Here is a 25,772-nt window from a genome sequence, read left to right on the forward strand (position 1 = left end):
CTGAGTGTCATTGTGTTCAGCCTCCCCAGAAGCACCACGCAGACAAATAGGACCTGACTACTTCTGGCCAGCCTGAAATGACTGGATTAATCCAGCATGAGCTGGATAACAAAGGTAACATCTCTTTGTAATGTGCTAGGAAGGGAGGCTGGAGGGCAACAGAAATTGCAGTGGCAACAGTAATTTGGCCTCAGGAACACAGGAAGTCAAAGCAATTGCCCAGGGCCCTGTGGGCTGAGGTACCTAAGTCACTGGTGGCTTATGGTGACAACTTCATCTGAAGAGCAAGGGACAGTGGCACCTCAGGGCAGGGGTGTATGTGTGGGGCGGGGGAGCACCAAGACTACCTGACACGGATACCATGGGGAAGTGAAACCAGAGGAAAGCAACAGTTAAGCACGGGGAGCCAACCTTCCAGTCACAAAGCCAGCGTGCCAATCACTTGGAATGCCTGTCCTCATCAGGCTGAGTGGTCCAGTTTTGACCCTGTAGCTCCCTTCCTTGCCCTACAGTTTACACACAACTCTGAGGAAGCTTAGCAAGTCTTATCCACCAGGACTAAGCTTATCAGCACACACTATTATGACAGAATTATGATGAGTAGGTAACACCTAGACGGTTTATAAGCATTGAAATCTAGCAACTGGATCTACTCGCTGCAGAATACATACTAAGTCAGGTTGTAGCAAGGACAACAACAACAAGGAGAGCACATATTTATTACAGTGTTTTGTTTCACTACATATATACTACATACACCCCTATATACATCAAGCCTATTTAAACAACAGTTCAAAAGCAAAACATATTCAGTTGTGGAATTTCTTTTAACTCAAGATTTTTTTAGATTAAAGGTAATCTTTGAAATGAGGCTCAGGGAACTATATCGTCACAAGCAATTATCTAAAGGAAACATCTGAAAAGCACTACACTTTGGGAAATAAGCATATTGTTATCTACACTTCTTTCTCACCACACTCTTATTTTGCTACAAAAATAAAAGTTCTTTACCTGTTTGTAAGTGCCACTGAGTAAAATCGAAAATCTTGCATTCTTCCAACAAATTGCTCTAAACCTAAGGAAATATACTATAAATAATCTATTGAGCAGAAGGCAGCTTTGTACTGCATGAGAGCACCTTTAATTCAGCACTCAGAAATCTCTCTTGCACAATTACCCCTCCTGAATGAAACCATCTTGGGCCTGGACAAAACTATAGAGGGCAGTGACTTAATTTTTTTGATAAAAAAGAATGATTTATAATAACTTTATAAGAACATTTTGTACCTATCTCTTTTCTGATTAGAGAGGTGGCACAGGGACCGGCTCATTAGACAGAAGTAATGAGCCAGTCCATGTGCCACCTCTAATTAGAGAAGAGATACAGTAGGTACAACTGTACCTATCAATTTATACAATAAAGATAAAAAGCATTTTAAAATATTCCTTTCTTTTACATGATTATTAGCTATCCAGCATTCAGAATCAAAACCACAACAAAATACATTTCAAAATACAAGCTTTAAGAAATGGGGCACAGAATACTTTCTTGCCCAAACCCACAATAAAACTGTTTATGTGACATATTTTTAGAAGTTAATTTCAAATTGTGCACATTCCTGAACAGCAATAGTCAGTGTTCTTACATCTGCAGAGCCAAGAATTGGTGAAAACTAACCAAACAGCCCCCACTGTTCTTCAATGATCATGTCATGATATAGAACATATAAAACTCTAGATGTAGATGAAGAGTAAAACTTTCAGGCATTACTAGAGGCTGAAAGAGTCTCATTCTGCCACGGTTTACATGAGTATTGGTAAAACTGAAGAACACAGACAGACAGAAACCTTCAGCTCTGTTCCTGACTCTGCAGAGAGACGAGTGTAGTCTAGCGGCCATGCACAATTCCATTCTGAAACAGTTCCCTATATTTACTCAGAAAAATCATGGGCAGAAATTAGTGGAATAAGTCACTTTACATACATGTTTTAGAGAATTCAGAAAAACCTACCTATCATATAAATTATGATCATCTACCAAACATCAATCTATTCCTATACATAGATGTTTGGCAGATGATCATAATTTATTCTATCTTCAAGCCAATCTTTTGAGAAAGATAATTGAAAAATAGGAATTTTCTTCTGCAGTAAGGTATTACTTCTCACCATATAGATAATTTAAAATTACTCACGCACTTCTTTTAATCACATCATGCATATTTTATTTCGACTATTCCAGTGCATTCTACTAAAGTACTACAAGATTTACCTGTGAAGCTTTGTCCAATTTGCAGAGTACCATCAGCATCAGTATCTGCAACTGTTCCCATAAGAGTCCTTGAATCAAAAGCTGTGTTATCATCTTCCCAACCATTCAAGAAGAAACTAATTCGGCTATGATGCACCTATAGAATCAATGTAAAGGGTCAAACACATGCTTTATCATGCAATCACTTTGATTTCTCTACATTTTTGGTCTATCACTGATTAAATGATAACATTACCTCAGGCTATTTGTTGCGTGTCTTTATTTTTGGTGCCTACTGAAAGCAGTTACTTCTTTTTCATTAACATATCACCACTCAGATGCAGAGAGTATAAAATTTCTACAGGAGTTAAATCAAAGAAGGAACTGCAGCACAGGGATCTGGTGGAGATGGAGGGGAAGAGAGGAAAAGAAGGGTGGGTGTGTTTCACAAGGTACAAGGCTGGTTACAGCTCCATCACCACTTCGGGCCATGGGCACATGTTACAGCTGTCACAGCTCTTCGCATACATCACTTCAAACAGGCCTCAAGGGGCTGCACACCATGCTCAGGATAATCAAACACAGGCCTCCAACAGCCCCCAAAACGCCTTCCTAACCCAAGCATGCTTCTTCTACAAGGGCTGAAGGGAATGGTATAGGAACTGCCTACATCTGCTTTACACCCACTGGGTAATTCCCTTTCATCCAGGGAACCCCTGGCTAGGAATATGCACTCAGCCAGCACCCCAGGGTACTGTTTTCTGCAAGTGCTCCCTTTCCTGCCAATTCATTTTAAATCTGAGCTAACGTTCATAGAAATACTTTATGGCATTCTCCCAGCTCTACAAAGTCACAAGATGCTGAGCTTTTACAAAGTTGGAGTTTTTTTGCATTAGAAATGCTTAGATTTAGGTTACCCAAAATTAGGAAAAATTTAATAAGACGGGAGTGCCTTTCAGCCTTACATTATATGAAATTCAGTACTCTCATTTAAAAAATTCAGGCCCACACAAAATGAAAACCAGAATTATTATGGCTATAGTCAGGTTCCTATTAATGAAGTTAATTATAGAAACTAAGTTGGACTTACCAAAAAATTTTATTTCAGAGAGTTTATTTGCAAAAAAAATTAAATTACTTGGGTTTCAGCAATGTTTAGCTTGCATAAAGCTTTTTTCACATGATAATTTGGTAGCTTTAAAATTTTGAAACACCATTTTGCTGCTGCCAATTAACAGAGCATTATTTTAATTTTGCAGGTACGGATGCCTGGTGAATCATGTCTATCAAGGCAAATAAAACTAGAGTGCTTTAGCCCATCTTGACAGTCACGCCAATCAAAGGAAAATAAACCTGGAATTATTGCCTCCATAAGAACAATACCTATGTGAGGACACAGAAGGTTTACAAGCCAGAATAATTTGTTGCAAAACAAGGAAAGATAGAACTTATTTGCCAGTTAACAAATACCAGCTTGAAAACCACAATATAAGCACACACAATACTACTCTGATAATAAAATCTTTCAAATTTCAGACCAAGATAAATGGACACAATTATCTATAAATCTGAGCTGAGGTGATCAGCATCAGTGCCTTGAGCAACATGAGCCTATCAGCATTTTAAGAAGGAAAACATGAAATAAGATGGAGGGATTTGTTTGGCCTTTTTTCTTTCGGCTTCACACAAGATTGTACAAATGAATTTTTCCTCAAAGTGTACTTTCAAACATAAACATGTATGCTGAGCTTTATTGCCATTTCCAAATTCAGTCAATATTTCCCAAATTTAGACAGGAATATTTATTGCCCTTCCACTGATGAAAATTTGAAAGCTATTATCATAATTACTAAGCCTTGAGATTTGTTCAGAAAGTTATTGCATATGAGTGTCACCGCTCAAAATATATCTCTCCATTTTAAATTATCTTTTGTGTTGACACATCAATGACCTAAATACAATAATTTCTTTATTTAATTTTAATACAAAGCCCTCTAAACATCTGATGCCCTATTTGCAAGAGCCTAAGTATACGTCTATATTGTGGTTACAATGCATTTTTTTCTGCATCACATTTTTTACAGCCTGTTACTGTCATTTGGTGTTTGACTGTTATCACCATAAAAGATACAGGCTTTTCTACTTTGTTATTTGTAGCATTATCTCATGTTTTACAACATCTTTGCACAACATGCCTGCACATGAAATATAACTAGTGAAAAGTTCTCAGTGGTATTAATGCATAAAAAAGAATGTGGTTCCATCTCTACTGTCTTTACCCAGCCAAAAGCTGATGAACAGCCAATTTTCCTTTATCACATTAGCACAGCCATGAGGGAAACACATTTGTTCTAGTCAGCTACACTAAAGATACTATTACCAATCTAACATATACATGTTTTATATCAGCAGTATTCTCAGAGTATGAGGGAGCCAACAATATATTAACACTAGCATGACAGTTTATTTAAGAAAAGAAAATTGTCTCTGTAGAGGGACAGAAGTTAGAAATGTATGGCTAAAGCTCAGTGTCACTGGTCTAATAAAGGTAATAATTCTTAAGCTTTCTTTATAGCAGGTAACACTCCTGTGGCAGCTCTGTCATATCATTCAAATAAAAATGTTGCCTTTTACAAGTTTAAGAGTACCTTTATTTTTAGTCAGATATGAAGCATGTTTCTGCTTTCCTGCTTCCACTGTAAAACATTTCTAAGGGGAATTCAGAAATGGGCACACTCACGCCCATCAGCTTCTTGAAAACTTACTGTCTCAGGCACAGCTTTATAGGACCTAATTCTGCCCCCTCCTCTGGCAAGCAGAGTGTTCACCTCCACACACCCCATACTAAAATCAGGGGGTCCATTCATGACTTAAGAGTGACAGAATTTGGCCCTAAGTGACCAGGTATTTTTACTTGTTGAAAATAGGTGACTAATGACAATTTTAAATCTCCCTCCCCCCTCCCCCACCACCAATCTCTTTGTATTAAATAGGATTTAGAATAGTTGGGTTTAATATAGCACATCCCCAAGGTAGCCCTAAGCACTTTACAATGCTGAATTGGATATCAGTAGTGCAGTGACTGTGTAAGGCAAAGGCAGCAGTCATTATGCATTTGGCAGTAGCTCAATGTAATGATCCCCCTGCTGGTTATTAAAGGGGGTATGAATATCTGACATGGGAGGAAAATGTAGGAGGGAAACCATGTGTGGTATAAAAAATCCCAGCAGCTCTCCACTGTGGGAGGAGAGGAGGTCTCAAAGTTTGGTGTCAGTTTAGACTAAGCTAAATAAGAAAAGGCTGGCACCAAATGGGCTGTTTGATGTACTTATTTAAGGTCTCCTGACCGTTAGCAATAAACTCCATAAAAAAGCACGGAACTAAAAGAACGCTTTCTCTCCTGACTAGGACAACAGGATTATTCCCTAGTTGTCCTTATTAGTAACATTCAATAAGAATTTGCCCCAAGAGAGTAACAAGAGATGGGTAGGAAAGGTTGGCTTTGTGGCTGTGCACAGCACAGGACCAGAAGCCTGGGACACGAGCACTCTAATCCCAGCTTTGCAACCACCTCACACTCCCATGCTTCCCCATCTGTCAGATACAGCAAATCACCTCTCAAGGAGGTGGCAAGGATTAGTTACTAAGATCCATTTTCTCTGAAACTACATCAGCATCTGCCAACAGAGAACCTAATACCAACTCCAAGCAATGGAAAATGATGGTGAACTGAGGTGGTGAAAGATATCAATACTCTTTCCTCTAATAGCACTCTTGGTATGACCTGGAAGAGTTTCAAAGATGAGAGGTACAGGGCCAAAGAGCTGAGAGGCAAATTCCTTCAGTGCATCCCAAATTAAGCTTATAGTTCTCCAGCACAAACAAACTATGCATCAGAGACAGCAATACCAAATAAAAGCACTTCCTAGCAAGGAAAGCTCCCCTGTCATATGGGTCACAGTACTGCAGAATCACAAAAATCACAGACTGGGTAAGGCTGGAAGGGACCAACCACAGTGAATCATGTTGTACAACCTCCCTGTTCAAGAAAGGGTCATTCCAGGTAACATGTTGCACAGAATTGTGCCCATGTTATTTCTAATGAGACAGGTACAGGAAAATTTTTATAATTTTATTTTCTTACTTAAAGATCTGTGCTCTTCAGATCCTGCCCACAAAAACACAACAATGAAATTTAACACAAATTTTGCCATTGGTTTGGATCAGGCAGAACTGTCACGCAAACAAAAGCCAGTATCTTTGTGTATTATGTGCTAAAAGAACTACTAACTTCCACTACATTGCAGTAATCTGTGTGGCAAAAAAGAAACATCACAACCAAATACTCCACAGCAGTTGCACTGGCTAAGGGACTATGGCAAAAAGCAGAAGCTCCTTGACTGAAGAATACCATGGGTTCTTTCTTTCTCTTTTTTTTTTATAAGCCTTGTATTGCACTGATATTTATAGGTATAATGCATATTGGTATACCAATGTATAAATAAAGAAACAGTTCAACAGTTACAAGTAAAGAGTATAATACGTAGAGTAAAAATATGTAGTAGTCCAATAAAAAATAACAATATGCTTAAAAAAAAAAAAAAAGACTAATATTCCTAATTATCAACACAGAGGCAGAAGAGATTTTGATATCAAGTAAAAGACACAGTTATATTGACTCCACTTTTTTGAACTACAATGACCATTTCGAAGCTGAAGCCAGTTTGGGGAGTTCTGAGACTACAATCTACAAAGTTTTGGCTGTCACATAATAGCACTCGCATTACCTTGCAATGTACATGTGTGATATCTGGCCCACTTAAGCAACATATGCTTTTTCTTCACATGCATTAATCATCCTGTCATCAAAATGTCCTCTTACATATATATAAAGGCAACTGAGACAATTCCCTGTGGAATTGAATTGCACTATTTCAGCCAAAATAAATGAAGTTAAGTGAACATTTTTTCAGTGAACACTATGATCTTTTTGCATTAGTAAGATTTTTCCATTACAAGTCGGTCCTAATGTTAATACCATCCATATACCTCATGGAAAATGATTTCTGATAAATAAGATAAGAAGGAGAGACATAGAAAAGAATCCTTTATGGTAAATTAAAAAAAAAATTCCTAAGGATCCCTAAATGTATCACAGCAGAGCTAAAGATCACTAACCAGAGATCAAAGCTTCACAACACTAAATGACACACAACCAACAGAGGCAGTAGTCTCATTCCCAAATATTTTAATTTGTAATTAATATATGCTTCAAAGACACCTGTTTTTCAGTTAGTACAACCTTATCCTTTATGTTATCTTTCCTATTCCAATATTTATTGGCATGGGAAAGATTTATTAAACTATTACAGATAAATTATAGGGAGTTATTTCAAGACAACAATAATCTTCTCCACTGGTTGAATATACATTCTTTTTACCCTTACTCATCATCGCTTCTAGCAACCATAAAATACAGTTCAATCCTAACATTTCCTTTCATAATCTTTTGTTCTAATAACTAGATCACAGTGTCTAGTAAGACAGATTAATAAAACAGAAGGATTGCTTCCCAGATTTGCAGGCCATAAATGAGGAGTTCCACAACAGAGGGAACTCTGGCACCAAAAATTAAAGGAATAGAAAAAAATCTTTTCCAGTCATTTAAGCCAAATGATACCAACCCTGGCCTACTTAGTTTTCCAGCCAACTTAGTGATGGCAAGCACTTCAGCTGCAACTTCAGCTCTTACAGCTATTCAGACCATCACACAAAGTCTCAGATGGCAGGGGCAGGACTGACCGACACAGACAAAGCAAGGACCGAAAATAAATCTCCCAATACTAGGAAATTATTACATTCCAGTACATGTAATGAACACCACAGTTCTCAAATAAGATGGAAAAGGAGCAGCTCAGGGATATATGATATATAACTGACAGTGAACAAGATTATTCAAAAAACCGTATATCTGTATACTAAAATTTTTTAAGCCAATTTTTAAGTTAAAGATGCAAATTTAGCTAGTTTGCAAATGCAAGTTAAATTTTACAACTTAATACAAACTAAAACACAATGTCAGTTTCTCAAATACAAGACAAAATACTCTCCCAAATACTCTCCCAAATAAGAGAACAAAAAAATAAACAGTAAGAAAACTCTAGTCTGTTTTCATTTTCCTTAAAATAAACCCTATTTGCACAGCAGGCAGTTACTCAGAACTAGAAAAAATTATTATAAAGGAGATGATACACAATATAAAGAATTTTAAAATGTTTTACGAGAAGCAATTAGGTAGCTATACCATTTATCTGTAAGGCATAAAAAAAATGGGGGGGGAAAGCTCAATTTATTTTCCAAATCAGCAAGCTAGCAGGAATGACCCCTCCCTTTACTTGTCTTAAAAACTAAAGCAACTCCAGAATCAATAAAGTTACATAGGCTTTACAGAGATGTAAATTAAAGCAGAAGTTAGCATAAATTATTTGCCTAATCATTCAGAAATAACAAGGAATCAGAGATTATGAGAAATCAGGAGGAGCTGCAACTCACCCAGCTCAAAAATTACTACACAACATACCATTACAATCGCTTATTGTTACTTAATTTGGTGTGGTTCTTATAAAAATTTCCAGCTAAAAAAGGCTTGCTATCTGTTAAACTAATCAAGATACAGAAAACCTTTTTTTCCTTCTATATGTATTGCAGATTTGCATCAGGAACTTTCTCAATGAGTCCATTCTATAGAAACAGACAGTGTATTAATACATTTTTCTCCCAAGGTGAGAAAACAGATTAAGGTTATGACCAAAATGACGGGCCTGTGGCTTCCTTGAATACTTTAATAGAGTCAACAAATCAACAGTGGCCACTGATGACAACAGAGGAAAGAAGACAATAGGTGGAAAGAGGGGAATTAGTGATGCTACTATAATGGTGTAATCAGAAACTTGAGCATAAAAATCTTTTTCACCTTCAACCTGTCTAAATATGCTCTTTTTGTCTGCTCATATAAAGACATACAGCATATTTACCACTGGGGAACACGTGGGTTCATGTATTTCCTCTGCAAAAGCAGGTGAGAAACAGAAGTGCAACAGTTAATAAAAGCAAGAGTAAAGGGCCTTTGCAAAACAAAGAGAGGAGATGCATACAGGTATGTATTTCAGTATTTTCTTGCATAATTGCAAATCTTGCTGAAGTTGCAATTACAAAGGCTTCCACACAGCTTTAATATTTCATAAATGATTTTCTGTAAAGAGGAAAGGTCAGTGATACGGACTAAGCAAAAGAATTTTGGGGGAAAAACCAGGATGAAACCGCTAGCATGAATCCAGGCTTACTTTCAGCTGTCATTTAAACAGAGCTAGTGACCAAAAACCACACTGCAGCATTTTATATATATATTTTTTAAATCTGAGCACCTATGCATTCCTAAATTGATGAATCAGAAACAGCAAACAACTTTCTGCCACAATTCAACAACTTTCCTCACTGAATAAATTGCAGAATTTACATGCCTTGAACATTCATTTTAAAGGATCCTTCCCTAGCCCTCATTTTTGCCTTATTCTCATTTTGCATTATTTGACTAATTTTTACTTCCTCTTTTTTGTCTACCATACTTACATTTAGCTTTAAAAAGAACAACCAAAAAATAAAGAAAAAAACAACAGCAACAAAAACCCCAAACAATGTGATAGATGTAGTGAATACAGGTGGGGCCAAATTCTTGCCCCCAAGTATTATTTTTCTCAAACACTAATACAAACAGGGAACAAATCAGTTCAAACTGGAAAGGAGAGGGGCAGGCACTGATCGCTTCTCTGGTGATCAGTGATAGGGCCCAAGAGAATGGCTAAAGCTGTGTCAGGGGAGATGTAGGCCAGACACTGGGACAAGTTTCATCACTCAGAGGGTGGTTGGGCTCTGGAACAGGATGCCCAGGGAAGTGGTCACAGCCCAAGCATGACAGAGTTCAAGAAGTATTTGGACAATGCTCTCAGGCACTCTTGAGGCTGGCGCTATGCAGAGCCAAGAGCTGGACTTCTATGATCTGAGTGGGTCTGTTCCAACTCAGGATATTCTATGATTCTATGACCCCAAGACCCCAAAACTGCTCTACTCTTCCCAACCTTTCAGGTAATCTATCACACACCTTACGACTGCTTCAAAAAATAAAGAGGTTCCCACAGTTTAACCTGTGCAGATGAGTCAGGATTCTACACCACTCTTAGCCATCTTCTACTCCACGCATTACTCATCAGCACTAGTACAGAGCCTGCTCCTACAGTCCCATATGGCTTAGCCATCCTTACAAAGTACAAAATGAAGCCTAACCCAAATTTAAAACCTTAGGTGAATGGATAATTCAAGAATAAGAACTATCACTGTGATGACATTATTGCTAGAGATGTTTGGACAGATGTTTTACATACATCAAAGTCTCCTGTGGTCTTTTTTTTTTCCCTCTCTCAGAGATAAAGCTTACAACCTTTAAAATAAAAAGAGTTCATCTTTAGTGTTTTGTGCTTTGCATTTAAATTTTTTTTTAATCTGGAATGAAAATTGAGACAACAGAGGGAACTTGGCAGATCTAAAGCTTGGCAAGAGATAATGAATTTATGTAACAAACATATGAGAACAAGGATATGTCAGGAGGAATTTGTCTACGAACTTGTTCTCAGACCAGCAAAGAAGCTAATAACCATGTTAAATAGGGACAGGGGGTTTATGGGAGAGAGGGATGTGGAAACTAAAGAATAATATCCAAGAGGACAACCAGCTCAGACAATTTATCTGCATAACACTTGAAAGACAAATGGCACCTTCTGCACCAGCAAAAGAACTGTCTGACGAGTTTGCCAGTGAGGCTGGTGCTGCTCCAGCTACAACCCTGTCACAATTTCAAATCTTCAGTCCATTTTTAGTTGATTTGCCCAACAGCAAATGCAAAAGCTACACACATAATAAAATCAATTTTATCTGCTCTTATTAAATGATTTGCTCACATTTCAAAATTCTTCTCCTTCCATATTAAAATACTATACTAGCTTCACATGGCAAAAATGTAGGTTTTGAGCTGTAAGAACTCCATGTCCCCAGGCAAACCCAAATTCACCCTTCTGTTTTCCGACCTTGGAAGCAACTTAGCTGCAAGTCTGAAGGAAACGAACAGAAGGTGATAGAGGCAAGCTGCAACCCTGGCTACTATGGACGTTTCAATGTGATGTTTTTCACATGTATTTGGTTCCCAGGACAAGCAGCATTTCACAGGAAGGAAACAAAGAGGGCTCAAAGCTTTTCATTGCCACCACATGACTTTCAAAAAGAAGGTGCTTAAGTTACTATCCATGGTTAGAGTAAATTCCTTTACTTCCAACCACTCTGTCATTTTTAGAAGGAAGACCTGTCAATATAGTTCTAGGCCGAGATTGATTATCTAACTCTTGCCAAAACTACAGAGTCAATTCTGTCCTCTCACCAGAACACATCAGTCTACCTGAAATATGCAACTAGAAACATTTCAATTTAAGTATTTTATTTTGGGTTGATTCATATCAAAATTCAAGGATGCTGCAATCCTGTTATTCACTGAGAGGCAGAATTTTAAAAATCTCCCTTTCAGAACCTCCTTAAGCTCTATAGGAAAATCACCTTTGCCTTTAAGTACAGAAACTGAATTTGTGAGTGGAAACAATATATGTACAAGGCATTTGGTGTTAAATCACTGACTTTTACTTCAAAATCAGGATGGTGCTTTAAGATGACTAGGAACCCACAGAGGGAGATATTTTGAAATAATTCAAAAGTTTGATTCTTCTGTATGTTCCAAATGAAGTTTCAATGCATGCAAGTTCACCATAAACAGGATCAACTAACTGAATCAAGGATCGAAACTATTTTAACCCAGACTATTTTAGAACTGTTATGAGAAATTACAAGGAAAGATGCCTTTCTTTGGAAAATTTATAGGGAATGCTAACACGCATCAGTATTTGATGACACTGTGCACAATTTTGTTGCAGAATCCAGACAATTTTAACTTTCACTAACATAATAGGGTAAGAACACCTGTGCTGACTATATTTCCCTGCAAGCCAGAAAACTGATAGAATACCAGGAAAACATTCCAAAGAGAATAATGCTTTTTCATCTTTGCTTATATCCTCTACCTCTTATTTTTCTTATCCTCTTCTTGTTAGATTTTGATAGACACTTTTCCAGAACTTCCTGATAAAATAAAATCCTTCATTAGATAGCTTTTGAAATTAAAACTGCCTAAATGGGAAAAAACCACCACTTTTTAAATACCGAAATTGACTCATAACAACATTCGGTCCAGAGATAACAAGTGGAATGACTAGTACTTCAGCTGTGAGTTTATTTAAATGTAGACATACACATGCAGTATTAGGAAGGCAAAAACAGGATATGAAATAAACATAAGGCATCAGCTCTAAGCTCACTGTCAAGAATATACCAAGGCTTCTAACCACAGAGTTCAGCTGAAGGTAACTATCTGTCAAATGTAATCTGTGCAAGTGAATATGCTTAAGCTGGTGCTATGAATCAACCAAAATTGCTTTGGTCTTATTGACATTCAATTGCAAGAAGTTGCAGCTCATCCAGTCCAATAGACATCTGACAACACCAAGAGTGCTTCAGTGACAGAAAGCTTTAAATATAGATGCAACTATCATCACAATACACATGGATCTAAACTTTATGATCCCTCATACCATCTTCAGAAACAGGGCATCAGCTGAATGCCATAAGACCACATGGTCATCCTCTCTGCCTGTTGCCAATTCCTACAGTTAACAAATCACTGCATTATAAAAATGAAAAAAGAGAGAGTACAGATTGACAGAAATAGACCATTCAATCTTCCACCAATGTCTCATTAAATCTCTCCCCAAAATCTACTTCTGCCATTATAATCTTTGTCCACCTTTTAAAAATGCCAGATCAAAATTTGTTCAAACAGTTTGCATTAGTTAAGGGGCAGATCTTCAGCTATTACAAACTGCCTTCAGCTTCAGCAATGTCCATTTTACACCTGCCCAGATTCAGATCTCAAATAAGTTAAAATTTACTTTCTTCCTCACATCTGTTCTTTACACTTTGAAACAAGATGTCTGATAATGTGTGTATGTGGGAGATTGAACAATAAAGCAACTTGTACAGAGGATCCCAAAAGCAGACGCAATTTGTGCCCTAACTTTACACAAAAGAAAGAAATATCACTTGCAACCACATATGTGTTTGTTTCACTCTCATCTCTCAGAGAAATCCTGCCATTTCAGCAGTAGATGTTCCAGCACAACACAGTTTCTTTTTCTAAAGATTTTCATAAATCCACACCATCGACACGAGTTGTTACATACCCCCATGCTTGCCTGTCCCAGCTCTGGCTTCCCTTGCCACACAGTGAATTGAAATCATCCCAGATTCACAAACAAAAGAAGTTAGGAAAGAAAAAAAAGTCTACTATATGCAGCTTGCAACCATGTTTAAGGGATGCATAGTGCAGTTTTGGGGAGGAGAGGGGAGAAAGATTCCTGCCCATGTCATGAGCACTCTGAACAGTTATGCCCACACTCTGAGAAACACAGTGTGAAAAAAACAAGAGACTTGAGGAAGAAACCTCATCAGGGGACCACAGCGACAGAACTATCTTAAAACAGAAGGGCTGGAGAAGATAAAGGGACAGCAGAAGAAATGGTAAAGAACAGCAAAGGGGAAGGAAAAAGCATAAGGTCGGGAGGGGCAAGTTGTCTCTTTGCCTTTCCTTTTTTGCCTCAGGCTCATATCGGCCTTTCCTTTTCTTGACTTAACTGGGATGAATTTTAATTGCAGCCTCTCTACGTGTTTTATACACTATGTACTCTCCACTTGTGTGGAGTGGATTTCCCATTCATCACAGGATTGCAGGCAAAAAACCCCAGGAGCATTGTGCTTTCCTTCAAAGTTAGCGTTGCTAAAATCAATAACTTTAGGGCTGCTTCTCCATCTAGCCCAAACCCCCACCCCACAACCATTTCAAATTTCATGATTTCTGATAATTTGATTTTGCTTCTTGTCTCCACATACAGATTTACATTTACAGCTTTTCCATAACTGTGACAATATTCTCCACTGCTTCATTAACAGTATAAAGACAGCGATCTTACAGCAACAGCAGAAACATGCTCTCATTTGTAGTTTTAACACTTTTCATATCATAACTGATCTCTAACAATCTCTCTCCCTACTGTCTTCTCTTCAATACACCAGCATTCTTCAAATCAAAGTTCTGGTTTTCTTAGGGACCATTGCCTGTCTTAAATACTTTTATGGCCAGGGCTTTTTTTTCTGACCACCAGCAAGTCTGGTACAACAGTCAAGAATCACAACTACACTAAACTGTCCTTAGCTTGCATGCAAACCACTAAACTTAGTTTTTAAAAAATGTAGTTAAAGAAAAAAATTTAAATGGCAGGGGTGAGAGCAGGAGTGTTTCCTACTGCAGATAGAGTATTATCCCTCAGCAATATTGTTACATCTCTTTCAGCTTAATATTAGCTCTCCCTTCACTGAAACTGTGTATCTTGGCATTTTAAATCCCCCTTCATTTTCCTGGTTGTCTGTCTTATTCCAATAATATCTTTCTTATCCTTGAAAACATGTCACTTCCATTCAGCAGTCTTATTACATATGCTCCTAGCATTTGTATAAAAGATATTTAGCTTTTCTTTTTGCCCTCCTTTACTTTTCTTTTTCACTATCTCCTACAATGTTAATCCCTTCTCAGTGGGAAATGGTTTTCCTTCAATCCAAGTCTTTCCTGTTGTGCATAGATCCACTAGTTCAGCTCAAATTCCCTGAAGAACAACATAAATTTAAAAAAAAAGGGGGGGGGGGGGAGGGGTGTAAGGTGAAAGGAACCCCAAAATGCTTGTGAAACAATTAACTCTGTTCAAGATTAAGCCATTTATTAATATAAATTTGACCCTAAACAACAAAACGAAAAAGCAACTGGAACACACTGATCCATAAGGCAGTTTACAAGCTTAAGAAAAACTAATAGCTATTTAAGGAACAAACCCTTCAAGATGCAAAAGTGCAAGTGACAGCAAGCAGAAGGATCCAAAATAAGAAACATACAAATTGTTCATTTTTCATATGGGATAATTTTAGTACTGTATGAAAAACTGAGTGATATAATCCATACTCAATTATCTGATAAACCAGGCTGGAGACAAAGAAAGATCAATGTGAAAAGAGACAGCTTTTGAAATGGACTATATTTTTAAAGAATAAGTATTTTAAAAAGTAAACACTGCTTTAGAATCAACATTGAATCAGAGATTAGCAATCCTTTTGCATAGAGTAATCATTCCAAGTATAGACTGGCAATTTTCACTTAATCTTTTGTTGACCTGTAGTTTGAAAGTATTTCATTAGTAAGAAGAAGTATTAAAATGGTTAATTACGGCTATTCCACTTTCTACCCCAGCCAGCACTGCACCAGTATCCTTTATTGCCAGGGTCACTAGAGCTGTATCAATCTGTTACTGATGCTTCAGGACAGAACAAACACATTGGGGCAGGGGAGTGGCAGAGAGGAGCCAAGAGAGCAAAAACTGCAAATACAGATTCTGTTGGAAAAATGAAGGAATTAACAAATAAGCTTTGCTAAAACTATTTTAACTATTAATCAAGCTCTATTATTTTTACACAGAAAGATTTAACGAGTGACACCTGTGCTGTAAATGAGTTCCAAACAAAAATAAACGTGAGAGAATTCTAGTCACCAGATCTGAAAATGCATGAAGAACAACTGCTTTCTTGCTGCATAATGACTCTATTTTCCCCAAATCACAGAAGAAATCAGATCCAACATTTGATCATCTCTACAGTAACATGAAAAGAGACAAGTATTAAGGATTCAACAAGCTGCCTTTTAGTAGCTCTAACAGTTACACAGACTTGCCACAATTGAAGCAAAAGGTCAGAAAGTACATTTTAGATAATCTCATAACAATGTATATTTTCTCTGCCCCTTCCATTTAAAATACAGCAAACCCACTGATTCAGAATTTTCACTAACTACTTGTAATCATGTAAATTAGGGATGAGATGTGGATGTCAAATGAAATGTCCCTTCTGAATAAAGTCTTCTGCTTCACTAGCCAAAGAATAAGCAGATACCTGCACAAATGAGGGGCGCTGTTTCTAATGTACAATTATTAACCTTTTATGACACTATCAGCTGCATATTAAATTCTAGTCTTTTCAACTGATTATATCTGAAGATTTTGCACCATTTTACACCACTCAGTACTATGACTCCTAAGTCATTCCCAAATTTAATGCAAGAATACACTGGTTCTACAAAACAGAGCTGAACAGCTCTGCTGGGACTGAAAAGTTGAAAATCCATTCCTCTGTCTTTTTTGGGCGATGATTTACATAAGAAGAAAGCAATTATTTCTGCCCTCTGAATGCCTTGCCACAAAAAGTTCCATGTATCCAGTTAAGGGATTTTGCAAATAAAGTCTCATCTCTTCTTTCAGGGCTTAGTTTCTTTTCATGGTCAAGGAGCCACAAAAGTCTGTCTTTGATTCTTTTCATATTCTTCCCCACAACCTTACTTCAGGCCTTTCCCTCCTCCTCTGTGCCCTGCTTTCTTCCGTCCACCACAAAGTCCTTTAGAAATGGTCATTCAACTACTCCTTTGTACTGTAACTCTCCAACACTCTTTTTTGATGACAATTCACTGTAAGCTTCAATTTTCATTTTTTATAATAACTGCTTTTTTCCAGAGTTTCTAAGCATCTTAGCAGCCAAGCTTTGCCAGAGATCCAAACTGCTGTTAATTCCACTCAGACCAAAAGGGACTTTGGAGGACAGTGTTTTGGTAGCTCATTGTCAGTAGTTTATTTTTGGAAAATGTTAAATGAAATTGTTTATGCAGCAGCTCCTTCAACCACATTTTGCTAGAGATGGGCCAGGAGATGACCAGGGGAGGCTGCTTATAAAGTTCATAGTGATCTCCTGAACACTTTAGAGTACAGGCCTCGAGTTAAGGCATAGAAAAGCCATGAAGATTACTGAACAGCACAGAGAAGAATGCCAATAAACACAGTTTAAGGAAAAGGATAAAGGCCCTTCAAACATAATTAAATGCACTCGGAAGTCCAGCAGAAGAGTGACAATGCAATCTGTTACGTGCATGACTTACAGACAAGAGGTATGTACATGAGGCACAAGTAAGTAGTAACCAGAAAAGCTCAGAAAGACAGACTTTTTCTTTTGACCAGCCCTGATTCCAAGAACCACTCAAATCCCATGGGACTTAGTCATCAAGCTGGAAAGACAAAGGCACATACCTTTGAGTACTGAGGATACATCTTCAAGGGTAAGAATTTCAATATAAAGAAATAGAAGTTTGAAGTTCTGAAATGTCAGATTAGGAGCAATGTTGATGGTTTATTGTCACTGCCACTGAATACCACATCATGATTTGCTTAGAAGTGCAACAAGGATGACCCTCACAAGATAGATGGGCCATCTACAATCAGTCAATAACAAGGGTACACCTGAACACCACCTGAAAGGAGAGAAGAGAGGTTTGAGAGGAAAATATTTTGGCTTTTATTCAGGAGGCAGAAGATAAAAAGCCAGTGCCATTCTTTGAAGTGCTGCCAGTATCACAAAGGGTCAGACAAGCAAGGCTGCATGACTCTGCACACAAACAGTGCTCAGAAGAAGGGATTTAGGTCAATTCCAAATTGAAACCTTTTTCTAGAACAGATAGAATCACAGGAGGGTCAGCTGCTCCCATACCCAAATAAAGCCAGTTTATTTGGGTATCAAGATGGGAAAGAAATTAAAAGTTGGGGGAGAAAAATCAAGTATCTAAACCAGAACTGTCCTAACTAAGCATGCACATAGACTTTAAATTAAGACAAAATATATAAAACAAAACATATCTGTCTTTAAAATCTAAAGCCCAAAATGTTTGAACCTGAATGCCAGGAATTACATAGATCATACCACTGACAAAGTGCTGCTACACCTTCAAGAAAGCTCAATTTTTTGTAAAGAAAATGAGCTAACTGTATTAAAACATACTACAGGACCTGATATTCCAGCCCGTTTTATTTTAAAAAAAAAAAAAAAAAAAAAAAAAAAAGGTACCTTCAGATTCAATGGAAGATCAGAAAAGAAGCAGAAACAAAAAAACCCCTCTGACCTATTTTCAATTAACCCTACACAGAGGAAAGAACAATGCAGAAATTAAAGTTATAGACATGATGCATGATGCATGAAGAGGGCTTGGATCATTTTTTCTGAGAATCCGTAAAATCAAGTCTGTACTGGATGAATTGGTTGGAAAAGCACGTGGGTTAATACTGTACATTAGAAAAGGCAACATGACTTTTGTGGAAGAAAATCAAGATCCAATTTGAATTCTTTGAAGTAAAGATGCATGTGGATAAGAAAAACTGAGCAATATAACATACCAGCTTTCTAAGAAGGTTTCAAACTTTCAAACTTGGGAGAGATTAAATGGTCACATTTCACACAGACAGTAGTTCATTACTAACTCCAACAATCTCTGCTATCTAACATTTTATACATGCTTGTGAAGTGGTTAGCAAGGTGAAAAAAAGATGGAGTGAATACATGCAGATAATGGAAATCAAAGCTTACTTCAAAGACACAAAGGATCTCAAAATCGTTAAGGAACAGGCAGCAAAGTAGCAGACTAAAGGTCTTGTTAACCACAAGGTAGCAGACAAGAAAAAAGTTCTTGTCCATGCAAACACAACAGTAAATTCTGAACAGTCACTGCTCCAAGTGGTCTTGGAGTTGCTATAGAGAGTCCCTCACTAATGAGTAAAAAAGAAACATTCCTTATTGGGAAAAAAAATTTTAAAGCCCACAAAACTTTATTGTTTAGAAATTCGTGGTGCAAAGTGTCTGGGATAACAAGTAGAGCTCTGTCCCTTGCATCCTCCATTAACCCCAAAAGTTTCAGAAAATATCAATGAGAATGAACAAAATGCAGAATGGCTTCAATATAAGGAGAAATCTCCTTATGAATGATTTTAACATGTGATAAAGTTCTATAATCAAAATACCAAAAAGCATAAGAATGATAAAGAAAAAGAAACTGGCAAAATAAATCAGCAAAAAGAAGTTGGCAGACAGCGGATTTAAAACAAAGAACCATTTCATACCAACAATTCATAGCCATAATGCCATATGATGAACTCATTGCCACAAGAGTCCAATGATATATATTTTTATATATAATATATATCTGTAATTATAATTATCTATAATTACACATATTCCAATTTGTAAATTAAAAGAAAAATAATTCGACTATTAAACTAAAAACAGGTCAGTTAGTGACTATTCAAGACAGTTCAGTTTAAGAAGCTTCAAACCCACTGATTTTCAGAAAATAAGTCAATGATGCACCTCAAAGAAAGTTGTTCCTATTAATGTACTCTTCTTTCATACTCCAAGACAGGCTATCTAGACAGCTATCAAACAGACAGAGGATTCCTTAAATTATGCAAAAAATACAGCATTACTGAGCCAAGGCACTAGAATGAGACACATGGACAAGAGGAGTGAGTTCCTCTCCCTCTTTCATCCCAGATCCTTCTACTTTCCACACAACCTTATAAGTTGTTCAGAGCCAGGAAACATTCTTTGATTCCAGGAGAAAATGATACATGTGAAGTCTTACATGATTCCCCTTCTGGACTGCCACCAGCACACATAGATTTTGTGTTGTACAAGATCTACACATGAAATTTATGTCACCCTCCATCTGTTGCACACACAGATTTTAACACAAGATATAAGACAGAGTTCACACATAAATAATGGAGGTTGCACAAAGGACAACCTGAAAGTTTCACCTTCCATTTCTTGATCAGACTTCTGATAAGTCTGTCTTTAAGCTACAAAAAACCTGAACCAAATGTAGAAATTACTTCTAAAAATAAATAAACAAACCCCCCAAAACAAACAAACCAAGCCAAAAACAAACAAACACAAACCCACAAAAAAACAAAAGCTCTTCTATTTGGCTGTACTCATGAAGTTTCTAGATTAATCAAAAAAAGTTTCAACTACCTTGTGAAAACATTTACATAAAAACTTGCACAGCATAAAGCAGAAAGTACAATTGTTCAGTATTTGTGATCCATCTTTACCAGCAAAGATGCTGCAATCAGTTGCCTGTTTTCTGTTCATACATTGTGCAGCCAAGAACTACCTGCTGGAGGACCTTCTGCCCACATTGCAAATGGTGTGCTCTAAATGATGATAATCCACTGTACAACTTCAAGCTTGGTCTCCCCAAAAAGGAATCAAATTGAAGCATATCTATAGTAAAACGAGACTCAAAATAGACAGAGGGCTAACCTTGATCAGCAAGAACTCTTCCCGTATACAAAAGTGACAAGGTAGATGCACCCAGCAAGTCTCATCTTAGTGCAGCGTATCAACAGCTATAAAAAACACAAGGAGACACTTCCAAACTCTTATAGTTTCTCCCCATGCAATTCAAGAGCACAAAAAAGTACCTGAGATCTGCAGGACAGTAAGTTTTGAGACTGGGGGAAAAATAAGAAGGCAAATCATTCTTAATGGAGTGTTTTGATTATTAAAAATACAATTTATTTGGCTGCAATTTATTTTTGTATAAGAAAAGAAACTTCTTGCAAAGCAAACTGAAGATTCAATTCAATTCAAATCTTGAAACTCTCCAGACAAATAAGGCATAGCTTCTGCAAAACATTCAATACTACCTCCTCTCAATACTGGCCACACAAAGGCTTAATTCCATTCCTACCATATATAACAAGAGTCTGGGCAGATTTCAGTGGTATTTGCAACTGCAATTACAAAACCATTTGCAATTTCCAGAAGTGGAATCAAGATGGCATTGACAAAACCTGTATTTTTGGCATTCTCTGAAATTAAAATCTTAGCCCAGGCGAAGTTCCTTGCCTTGTGCTCCGAGGCAGCTGTTAGACTGCAAATTTAAATCTGCAAATATATTCAAACTCATACTCAGGCAAGAAAATAAGTAGTTTAAGAGACAGTGTGAGTAGAATCAATCATCTGGGAAATACATTGTTTTCTCAAGAAGCTGAAGTTACAACTGAGCTTTCAAATGTACACAGTCAGCATCCTAATACCCACAGAACACAAGGAGAAGAGACAAGAAACGTAGTAGGACCTCTGGATGCAGGAAAAAACAAAGAAGTTTTACTGATATCAAAGAACACAGAGGCTGCATGTCCAGCTGCAGAACCCCAATGGCCTACAACAGTAGCAGAATAGATGCTGAAGCAGCTCCATGCTCATTGTGTCTGTGAACAGTTCTTTAAACACACACTCAAATACATGACAGATTGTAATGTATGTTTTCTTTCCACTGTCTGGCGGGAGCAGAGCACCAGTCATATGGATAGATTGCATCCTCACAAATATTTTCAACACGCAATTGCAATTAATAGACAAGAAGCTCCCAAATGCAGAATTAATGCAAATTCTCCACTCCCTTCTTGGACCTGACAAACTACTCTTAATAGATAGTAAGTGATGACTTCAAAGAGGAGATCAAAGCAGTTTGTTAAATCAAAATGTTTTCTAGCCTTCTCATGTCCTTATTAAACTTAGGGACCATACAGTTTAGAACACCTTGTACTTAGTAAGACATACATAGGAAGTGTATAGAATAAATGTTTGCCTATCTGCTTTTAAGTCTCACGTTCTTTCCTTATAAAATAAACTGTAAAGTATTCAAAAACTTGTGCAGAAAATAAAAGGATTTCACAAATTGGAAAGGACAAGTTTTCTCTTGATAGTCAAACAGTTATGATGTAAAGCGGTCTCATTAAATCATAAGTACTTTAACCTTTTCTTGAAAGAACCATAAGATTTAAAGATTTATAAAGAAATTTTGCCTAAACTAGGAAATGACTCATATTTGACATGTATTGAAATGATAATGCTGATTTCAATAGGCACTCTAAGAGCATTTTCCTCCCAGGAGAGTAATTCAGTCACGGTTACCTCTCTGCATTTAGATTTTAAACTTACTTTCTAAAGCTTTTAATGTGCTATAGTCTGCCAAAACATGGCAGAGTTACATAGATATGATCAGGCAAAATAAAGGCTAGCGAAAAGACTATTTTTATAATTTCAGACACTAAATATGAAACAAAAACATCAATCTGACATGTTATCAAAGAATCTCCTGTTTCAGCAGCCTCATCTGTATCTGCAAATTCATGTTTACACTCCACTCTTCTTAATTGGTTAAATAAATTCTAAAGTATCAAAGGGAAAGTGAAAGACTCTTAACACTGAAACTGAAAAAGAAAATACACAATGGTGCTGCTGTTAGTAAGTGTAATAAATCTGATATTAGTTTCACTTTGCAGAGATAATATGGTACACAATTGACCTTAATTATGCTCAATTTTTTAATTCTTCAGAAGTTAAGATTTTAAGATGCCAATTTTTCTGAGGTTTCACTTGAGTGCATATCAGATTCTTTTAAGTTAAGGCTATATATCTTTTACACCAGTGTGTACCTTCAGAGTTTTTGCTAACATACCTAAAACTATATCATTAAAAATATCATTAAATCAAGATCAAACACACAGTAAGAACCTAAAACTTTCAGAAGCGTGAAAGACTTGATCCTCAGCAACTGAAAACAAGTAGAATAGTAGAAAATTTTGTAGAGGAGTTTCAAGCCCACTACTTTGCTATTTTGTAATAGCAATTTTATTTCAAGCCACTTCCCCCAGTCTTTTTGGTCACGCCATTCTTCCTGTACAATATCTTACTGTTCCCCTTTCTGATTATGTCTATTACCAGCTGCTATGATAGGAATTCTTAATATTTCTGCCAAGACCATTAACAAAAATAAAACACAAGGCTGGTCCAAAGACTAATTCTCAAATAATTCAATTGCTTTTGTGCCTACCCCCTCCCCAGGATTATAAGCAAGTTCCTCTGAGCAGTATCTATTGCAATCCTTCCCATGAGCATTCCCTTTGACCCTACAACTTCTCATAGGTTGTCACATCAATGCTAAACTGAACTCCAGATAGACGAAATCTGACACATTTACTTTGCCTGAAAATCAGCTTTCTCATCAAAAAAAAAGCTAAGAGGCTAGACAGTGATGAGCTATCTATAGGAAATCCACACTGCATTTTATCCCCTTTTTCATTTAGCTCCACATCTTTATCTATTTCTTCAAAGATCTTTTCTAAATCCTTATACACCACTGTGTCAAGACATAAGTCTGCATTACCAAGATCCTTCCTCCTACCTCTTGGTACATACTTTGGCTGGGGAGGAAGAAAATTTTTTCACAACACCCCATGCCGAGTTTCAAATCTGGGGGGTAAAACAGCATTGATAACACATTAGTATTTTAGTTGTTGCCAAAGAGAGCTTGCCCAATGTCAAGCCCTTCTCTTTTCCCAGTTGAACTCCTCATCCCACCTCAGCAGTAAGCCAGGGTTGGACCGAGAAACTGGGAAGGGAGACAACTAGAACAAAACTATATTCCTTAATCTATAGCCTCATGCTCACCAATAAAAACTAGGGTAGAAGAAGAAATGTGAGGAGCTAGGAATTTTACTTCCAAGGTGGCCTGCTGCTAAGAAACTAGCTGGGCAGTGGTCTGCTTGTGGGAGGTGGGAAGTAATTGCCTTGATATCATTTGCTCCCCTCCCAGTCCCTTTCCTTCGTGAGTTTTTCTCACTTTTGCTATTTCTGTTGTCTCCCCTGCTCCACTGGCAGGGGTGAGGAGGGCCCAGGTTGTCTCCCCTGCTCCACTGGCAGGGGTGAGGTTGGGCCCAGGCTGCTGGTTGGCATCAACATGACACCTTTCCTAAACAGAAGCATTATAGCTCCATCTCTGACTGGTAGCTCCATGACAGAGACATCGAATGTCTCTTTGTCAAGGGATTTTGTGTGCCAGTTCTTCCAGAATTTTTGGACAAAGACCATCTGTTTGCAGCAGCATGTACACAATCAGCTTGCATATTCATGTTTCTACTCTTTATGATCACTTTTGTTTCCATACATTAATTTCTGCTACCCTGATTGGTTTTGCTCTGTGACTCCTGAAAACAGAACCAAGGTATGTATTTATTCTGAGGACCTTACTCAAATCATCCTTAATCTCAAGCACACTCTGACTGTACTCAAGTCTTGCCTTCTTACAAAAAAAAAAAAATGGTAAGAATTTTTTACCACTTGGCAGTCTAATTAATATCAACCACTTTATAGTTTTATTTCTATCCTACACAGCATTCTCTGTGAATCCGTTTCCCAGTTCCCCAGTGCTCACACACTTTGCCCTCTCTAACTGCAGGGGTACTTATTCACACAGATAAGCCTGAGCAGTACATATCCATATTTTTTTTCCTTTAAGGGCAAAAAATTATCTTAATTCTATTTTATCCATTTTTTAAAACCTCCAGGCTTTTTTTCCATTCAATCTGCGGACTCCTAAGTTTACCTTGTTTCATAAAAATAGTTGCATGTGCTTGTTCTCTTTGAAACCCAAAAGTGTTCCTAGTGAACCAAAGAACTGTTTAGTCTTCTGACTCTAGTTATGAATGCTCAACATTATTCTTGAGACCTACACCTCTGATAATGCCCTCATTACTTAACAAAGCTGGTATACCCAGACTTTCTGCTTCAGCAACTACTCGATGAAGAAACCCTTCATGCAGAACACACAGCAATGCTAGGGCCCTGCTCCTGTTAGCAGAACTTAAATTTTCCAGCTATAAACTGGAAAATAAGTCTCTGCAATGACACAGTTCTTAGTAGCAGTTCCCTCTAACAAATTACATATCTAAATACAAACACAAGGGTTTAAATTCCTAGATTACTTCGGTAGATTTAATTTACTAGCCTTCTCTTCCCCTAGAATTATTTTATTCCAAAGAAATTATTTTCAGTCCATGCTATCCTTTCTTCTTTCCTTCCCTCTTATCATTTAATTACTATTTGGTGCTATTCCACCATTTAGCTTTCATTTTTATCATTCCTGAATAGGAATATGCTCTTATACCTGAATTCCAAACATATCTGCCATCCCACCATGTTTTTTCTCTCTCTAAATTCAGTTTCACATCTGTAAGCAATACTTCACACTCCTTTGTCATGGTGTCCGTTCCTAGCATCTGGGTGTATAAGACACAGACACTTCCAGATGGAAGTTACTTTGCATATTTTTTTATGGTCTTGCTCATGCTGTCATTGCCCATTTATGGAAAAAAAATGCTTTTGGCTCCCTGCTAAAAAACAAACAAACAAACCAAACTTTGCCTAAAGTTTGATAGCCAGGCCAAGGGCTAAATGGATCAGGCTGCAGCCACTATCACCTTTAAAGGCAGTAGCATCCTACAATAGCACCCAGCACAAGAAGGTTCTACCCAAGCTCAGAAACTTCGAAAAGGCA

At 37.3% G+C, this 25,772-nt stretch overlaps 1 protein-coding gene across 7 annotated transcripts in view; it reads right to left on the minus strand.

The window, feature by feature from the left end:
- Nucleotides 1-25,772, minus strand: part of USH2A (usherin) — a 374,988-nt gene that overhangs the window by 341,056 nt on the left and 8,160 nt on the right. For all 7 annotated transcript variants that reach the window (XR_005256607.1, XR_005256606.1, XR_005256608.1 and 4 more), the window contains exons 4-5: nt 2,273-2,408; nt 1,012-1,075 (exon numbers count right to left, since the gene is read on the minus strand). Coding sequence is in view for 3 of the 7 variants with exons in the window: in XM_038134130.1 (XP_037990058.1) it covers nt 1,012-1,075; nt 2,273-2,408 (200 nt within the window). In the remaining 4 variants the exon portion in view is untranslated. The remainder of the gene's footprint in view (nt 1-1,011; nt 1,076-2,272; nt 2,409-25,772) is intronic.

This window comes from Motacilla alba, chromosome 3 (genome assembly GCF_015832195.1).
Source record: "Motacilla alba alba isolate MOTALB_02 chromosome 3, Motacilla_alba_V1.0_pri, whole genome shotgun sequence".
Lineage (NCBI taxonomy): Eukaryota > Metazoa > Chordata > Aves > Passeriformes > Motacillidae > Motacilla > Motacilla alba.